This window comes from Cebus imitator, unplaced genomic scaffold (genome assembly GCF_001604975.1).
Source record: "Cebus imitator isolate Cc_AM_T3 unplaced genomic scaffold, Cebus_imitator-1.0 Scaffold650, whole genome shotgun sequence".
Lineage (NCBI taxonomy): Eukaryota > Metazoa > Chordata > Mammalia > Primates > Cebidae > Cebus > Cebus imitator.
This window is the reverse complement of record NW_016107965.1, coordinates 658,748-666,081: the sequence shown is the minus strand read 5'-3', so window position 1 is coordinate 666,081 and position 7,334 is coordinate 658,748. Positions and strand designations below refer to the sequence as shown.

Sequence of the window (7,334 nt, the reverse complement as noted above, 5' to 3'; positions counted from 1 at the left end):
AAAAAAAAAAAAAAAAAAAAACACCCAAAAAACAGAAAAACGCCCTGAAAGTCAGACCTGAACCATTGACACTCATCCATCTGATTCACAAAGGAGTCCTCAGAGAAAAACGAAAATATTCTAGGTCCTTGACCAGAAAAGGCAGAGTCCAACTGTGATACCAATGTTAAGGTGGCGAAATCGGTTTTCGGCTTTCATGTGAGCTGGGTGAATGTTAACTAGAGAAACAACATTCTCTTGGGATGGGCCACATTTGGAGAGTGGCCTTCTTGACAGGGTTGTTAATGTCCTATGGTGATTTTACTTTTTTCCATGGGCTTGCAGTCAATTCCTTCTGTGACAGAGAGAGACTCTACAAGGTGTGTCCTCCTTCCTCCCTGGCTAAGCTTGTCACCATTTTACTTTGGTTTCCTTTCAGACTTCACCTAGGTCCCTGCATATTTATGGTGGGAAGTATTTGCAATAAGTTCATGGAAAGTCCATGGAAAGAAAGAACCTGGTGACAAAGAGTATCTTAAAAGAAAATCCTTACTTTCTGGAGCAACTGTTTCCACATAGGTCAAAAGTACAGGCCCAACCTTGTGAAATCCAGCCCAGAGCACTTACTGTAGTCCACGTCATCCTCGGGCAGTGAGGCTGCATAGTCAAAGTAGGTGGCATTCCATCGGAGTTCTCGGGTTTTGGTATCATACATGGTGATAGTATATTCTAAAGAATACAGACCAGTCAGCCCATTACCACAGAGGGGCCACAGTCCCTACTGAGGTGTGGGCCTTATCTAATTACAACAAACAAATCCTCGGTAAACTGTATGCTAAAGTCAGGACTATCCGTAGACAGAGAAAGGCAATGTGAGGAGAACTGAAGTCCCAGACCCATGAGTGAACCCAGCTGACAGCATGTGGAAGCAGAGACAAGCCACCCCCGCTATGCCCTTGGACTCATGGCTCACAGAATCGTGAGTGATAGAATGGCTGTTGTTGTTAGCTATTAAGCTTTGGGGTGGCTTATTACATAGCAATGATTGCTGTTATTAGAATCTGGCACCTAGAAGCAGGATAGCGCCATAACAAACACCTAAAACGTGGCATTGACTTTGGGACCAGCTGGCATATGGAGCCTGGGAGGTTGACAAGAAGGTTAGTGGAGACTTGATAGCGCAGAGAGGGACACTGCTATTCAAAGTGGAAAAGGGGCGACCCAGCTTGTGGAGGGTGCCAGCTAAGGAGATTTCTAGACAGAAGGCAGAAAATGTCAAATGGTTTCTCTTAACTGTGTATGATATATTGTGAGATAAATGAGCTATGGAAGAAATCATTTAGTTTTCAAGTAGAATACAGAGGAAATATAAAGGAGCCAGGACTTACTATCATTGGAAAAGATTCTCAATGTAAAAAATAACTTCAGGGCAAAGACCAAATCCAGGGTACTGTGAGCAAAAAAAAAAAAAAAAAAAAACAACAACAACAACGGACTCAGGGTCAAGATCAATCAAATCAAGGGTGAAGCTGCAAGATCCATCTTTGAGACCTCAGAAAGATTTTAAGGTGGCCCATCATAGACCGTCTACATCAAGGGAGTTCTAAGAACCATGTGTTGGCCGGGTACAGTGGCTCACGCCTATAATCCCAGCACTTTGGGAGGCCGAAGCGGGTGGATCACGAGGTCAACAGATCGAGACCATCCTGGTCAACCTGGTGAAACCCTGTCTCTAGTAAAAATACAAAAAAAATTAGCTGGGCATGGTGGCACATGCCTGTAGTCCCAGCTACTCGAGAGGCTGAGGCAGGAGAATTGCTTGAACCGAGGAGGCGGAGGTTGCGGTGAGCCGAGATTGCGCCGTTGCACTCCAGCCTGGGTAACAAGAGTGAAACTCCGTCTCAAAAAAAAAAAGAACCATGTGTTGTCCAATAGCACTCACATTCCAAAGTCTAGAGGCTTGTGGGTATGGCTTTTATCTAATGAAATAGACTATTATTTGACACATGGGAAGCCCACATAGACTATTATTTGACACATGGGAAGACCACATAGTTTTTAAAGGAGTGGTATCAGCATAGACTAAAAGGATCAGAGACAGTCAACTTGAAAAAAAGGGCTTCTAGATCCCCAAATTTCAATGGACAAGGAACAGATTGAGAAAGATACAAAACTGGCCATTTGTTATGGAAAAGAAAGGACTTCTCAGAGAGCAGAATCAAGAGCACTAGATTAGGGAACCAATCATAGAGGGCGAAACTGGGCCCTAATGAAGAAATATTCCCTTCCCCTGGAGAAGGGGAACCTGAAAACATGTGCCTGGCTGGATTTCAGAATGACTAACGCTCGGTATGTGATATGTGTCTCTCTCTCCTGTCCGTTTTTGAATGGACATGTTTACTGCAGCTATCCTGTCTCTGTCTCACTACTGTATATTGGTTGGGGGATGGGAAAGGGAGAAAGACCCTGTCTTTTTAACTCACAGGTCTCCAAGCAAGGGGAGCTATACTTGAGGAGCATCATCCACTTCTAGACCTAATGCAGATCACAAGACGTGAGATTTTGGGACTGATGCCGAGACTGAACTTTGCAGGTCTTGGGAGGAAGGGGAAGGGCTGTAAACTACTGCAGCCCAAGGGACGACTGCAATAGACAATCTCTAAAGGTCACCACCACCAATTCTTCCCTTTCCTGTAACATGCACATTATTCATCCCATCAAGAGGCTGAGTCTATATCTCTACCCTTGATTCTCAGCTGGCCTTGCAACTTGCTTGGACCAACAGACTGTAGTGGAAGGAAGGTTCTGGAATTTCTGAGCCCAGACCTAAGGAGGCACTGTAACACCCATTTTTACTCAAGAGGGAGCCCAGCTGCCATGTCAAGAGTCCAGGCTATCTGTATGGAGAAAGGTAACATGGAAGTGAACTGAAGTCTCAGATACATGAGTGTGGCCAGCCAAGCATGTGGAGTAAAGATGATGGGCCCTTGCTGAGTCCTTCCTGAATTCCCTATAAAATTATTAACAATAAAATACTTGTTTTAAGGCACTAATTGGGGTGGTTTGTCACGCAGCAATAGATAATGGAGACAATGGATTTACACACCTACGCACACACTTTCCACCTAATGCATATCTCTCATCTCCTTTGAACACCACAATTTTACCTGAGAACGACACAATTTTTATATCCGGATGAAGTTGGAACCACTGTAAAGGCTTTACTTGATGGAAAAGGTAAACACATAAATCCTAAGCAGTCACCATAGTTAGAAGCTGGAATATCTGATTTTCACATGGGGAGGGTGGACAGTCCTATAGTCTAAGACCTTCCACCCAGTTTCAGGAGAGCCCAGCTAGCTTCTGCAGGGCCCAAGATTAGTCTCACTGAGTTTTAGAAATGCAGTGCTTTCCACAACACTTTCAGGAAGGTTCTCTTTTTTCAAATCCTTGGCTGACTGACAGTTTAGACCTAAATGTAGTACTCAATTGTAATGAATTCATCCTAGGTTTTTAGCATAATTTTTTCCTTCTAAATGTCTTCTGTTTGTTTGTTTTTCCTTTTAGTTGTTAGTATCATTCAACAATTTTCATGGCATCCCCAACATATGTGAGGTGCTGCATGTATGATAATGAGTAAGGCAGATCTCTGCAGTAATGTATGAATGGGGCCCACCCATTCATACATTCAAACATTGAGCCCCTGCTACATGTCAGGCAATATGCCTGGTGTAGAGAGATAGCAGGTGAACAAAACAAAGTCTTACCCTCAGGGAACTGATACGCTAGTGAGGGAGGCAGGAAGCAGGCACATATGATTTATAAATATGCAGTGTCAAGTGTTAAGAAGAAAGAGGCTGAAGAGAGAGGAAACAGAAAATAGTGCAGTGAAGAGGGTGGAGTCATGCCTGTAAGGGGACAATGACAAGGGGTGAGACGGCTGCCCAACATGCCTGTTAACTGCTACATGTACCCTTAGAAAGGGACAGCTGGGTGTGACTAACCAGGGTTGGGGCTGTGGGGCTAGAGAAGAGCCTTCACAGAGAAGGTGACTTTTGAGCAGAGCTGTACAAGAAGAGAGGATATTTGCCAGATAGGTAAAAACAGGCATACCTGATGGAGAGGGCCACATCACTACAAGTCTTTAAAAATAGCACTGCTATTCTGGGAACTGCAGGTAGTTCATGCTAATTGGGAAACTTTCTTTTTTTTTTTGAGATGGAGTTTCACCCCTGTTGCCCAGGTTGGAGTGTGCAGCACAATCTTGGCTCACTGCTATCTACCTCCGCCTCCTGGGATCAGGTGATTCTCCTGCCTCAGCCTCCTGAGTAGCTGGGATTACAGGCGCATGCCAACACACCCAGCTAGTGTGTATTTTTTTTCTTCTCTTTTTTTCTTTCTTTCTTTCTTTCTAAAGAAGAAAGTTCTGTATTTTTTTCTTTTGGTAGAGACAGGGTTTCACCATGTTGGTCAGGCTGGTCTCGAACTCCAGACCTCAGGTGATCCACCTGCCTTGGCCTCCCAAAGTGCTGTGATTACAGGTGTGAGCCACCACACCTGGCTGGAAAACTTTTAAATGAGAGAAATGCAGGGAGAAATGAGGCGAGAGGTGGCAGCTGCATCACAGTTTTTCTGGGCCGTGGTGCAGTTTGGACTGCATCCCTTGGGCAGTAGGGGAGACATTTAAGGGTCTTATAAAGGGAAATGACATGATCAGACCTGTGCTTGGAAAAAGGCAGCTCTGGCTACCTTCTGGGGAAGGAGGCTGGGGGGAGCTTCCTCAAATCCCTTCTGAAAAGAGGCAGGTTGTAGAAGACAAAGGTTCATTTCTTACCTGTTCGCCCAAGATACAGAAGAGAGGTTGATGGGCAAAGACTATCTGCAAAGGCCGATGACAAAGTCTGCTGCTTCTCCCCGGTCAGGAGATCAATAACATACCAGATGTCCTGCTTTTTACCTGAAAGGACACAAAAACACACTGTTGTTTACACCATATGGAAAAAGGTATCACTGCCAAACTAGCAGCCCAAATGTTCTCTATATTAAGAGAGACAGACCTGAAATTCTTAGGATGTTGAAGACATTTCTAAGGTGATGATGTAAATGATAATGCAGAGATTATAAAACTTCTTAGGACCATGGGTCTTATACTAACAACCTAATCATGGCATGCACATTCCTCTAAACTTAATAACCCCCATAATTATAGCTTCAAAAAGTTCCCCAAACTTTCAAGTTAGATTTTACTGCTTTGATGAATGGCTTTAAATATGAAAAGTCTTGACTGTGAAGGGCAATCCTTTTCCCATGAACTGGGATCTATAGAAATGTGCCCAGGGGTTCATCGCCCTAATAACCAACACTCACATTTCTCAACAGCCCTACTAACTAGCCCTCATGTGAAAAGGATCTACAGTTACTGTTTATGACTATGATTAGCTAGTACCTGGGACTGGTCAGTGGAGTTGGTTGCAACCTGATGCTAAGGAGGCCAAAGTTGCCTTGGCCTCTGTTCCCAGCCAGTAAGTTATTCCCTGGCCTTGAGCAATACCCTTTATCTTGGTCAGCTGATTAGAAACAGGCAGACAGCACAGTAAACAACACTATTTAAAAAACCCAAAGCATATGTATCAATGGTATATACCCAACAGCATCCTAGCAATGCAGAGTCTGTAACACAGGCCTCCAATATGAAGGTCAACACAGTTACTGTGACACGTATATTTCTGTTTTGTAAAGCATGATCTCTGGTGGTCATTTGTATCTTCCTAACATACTGGGAAAGTCTCCTATTTTTTGGAGACTCTTATAAGCAGAATATTGAGATGCTGGGGAAGGTCATAGAGCCTTTGAATTTTTTTTTTTTTTTTTTTTTTTTTTTGTTTTTTTTTTTTTTTTTTTTTTTTTTTTTTTTTTTTTTTTTGAGACATGGTCTTGCTCTGTTGCCCAGGCTAGAGTGGAGTGTCACAATCTTGGCTCACTGCAACCTCCGCCTCCAGGGTTCAAGCGATTCTCCTGCCTCAGCCTCCTGAGTAGCTGGGACTACAGGTGTGTACTACCACGCCCAGCTAATTTTTGTATTTTTAGTAGAGACTGGGTTTTGCCATGTTAGCCCAGATGGTCTGGATCTCCTGACTTCGTGATCTGCCAGACTCGGCCTTCCAAAGTGCTGGGATTACAGTTGTGAGCCACTGCGCCCAGCCTAGAATTTGCTAAAGCTATACTTCTAACAGGTGTTGCATACATGCCTGCTCCACATGTGTGCAACTTCCCATGGACTGCAACTCTGTTCTCAATGACAAAACCATAATAGAAATATGATCTGAAGGTAGAGGGGAACAGAGCTAGGACCACGAACCTTTTCCATCTGGCATGACATAGCTGGTTCCTTCAAGGACCACTAGAGTTTACATAACTCAGCTATTACTTTAATGGATAGACTGGGGAACTATCATGCTCTTAAATATGTTTAATGAGCTCGCTTAAGAGGGCACAATGCAAAGATGATGAGAAGACAATAGTCTAAGCAGACTATAAGTGATGAATCACTGGCAAAAGCTGGAAGACCAGATAGGACACAGTGACATGGATGGTCAGAAGATTGTCAGATGTTCCCAGGGCATGGCCCGGAGAGAGAAAAATCTGTGCTGATTGTCTCCTCCGAATTCCTAGGCTGGGAGTTCCTCATGTTGAAGGTGTGGAAGGAAGCAAGAGTACCAGTGTCCTGAGGAGAACCTTAAAAGTCTGGCCTGCACTTGAGACCCGGAAATATACATAAAGCTCCTCGAGGTGCAAATAGGCAATAAGCACTTTCAGTTCCTCAAAAAGAAAGCTGCTGTATAAATACGGGCTATTGTTACTACTGCAATTTCAAGATAAATACAGCTCTCCTTTGTGTTGCAAATGCTTTTTTATTGACATTTTGGCAGCAACATGGTAAAAGAAAAACAGGTGATCTGATGCTTTGAAAGCTGTGACCCCATAGGTATGAAGGCCGTTTATCTAGGCAAGCTATTAAGTGCTGTTTTATCAAATATTCTGATAGCAGAAAACACTAAGAAAGCCCTATAATTACCAGGCAGAGCCTGGCTTTCCTTTCTTGGCTTAATGATTGTATTCACTTTAAATTTCACTCAATTTTCACTGAGTATGTTGCAATCTTGGAATCTCAGGACTAAGTCAACACAGCAACTAAAAGCTTGTTAAATGAGTAACCATATTAATGATGTCAACTCTTCTCCCAAGTTGGGGGAACCCTTTCTTAATTGGTCAGCTGATCCTGGGGAGAACAGCACCTGAAGCACAATCCAGGAAAGAAAGGGTGGGCAAGGTGGTAACTTCGCCCTGTCTCTCCA

The 7,334-nt window shown here is 43.6% G+C and overlaps 1 protein-coding gene across 1 annotated transcript in view; it reads right to left on the bottom strand.

Annotated features, from left to right (window-relative positions):
* The window catches only part of ERN1 (endoplasmic reticulum to nucleus signaling 1), a 47,217-nt gene that overhangs the window by 28,425 nt on the left and 11,458 nt on the right, over positions 1 to 7,334 (bottom strand). Inside the window, exons 3-4 of the mRNA XM_017517860.1 lie at positions 4,814 to 4,936; positions 607 to 708 (exon numbers count right to left, since the gene is read on the bottom strand). Coding sequence (XP_017373349.1) covers positions 607 to 708; positions 4,814 to 4,936 — 225 coding nt within the window. The remainder of the gene's footprint in view (positions 1 to 606; positions 709 to 4,813; positions 4,937 to 7,334) is intronic.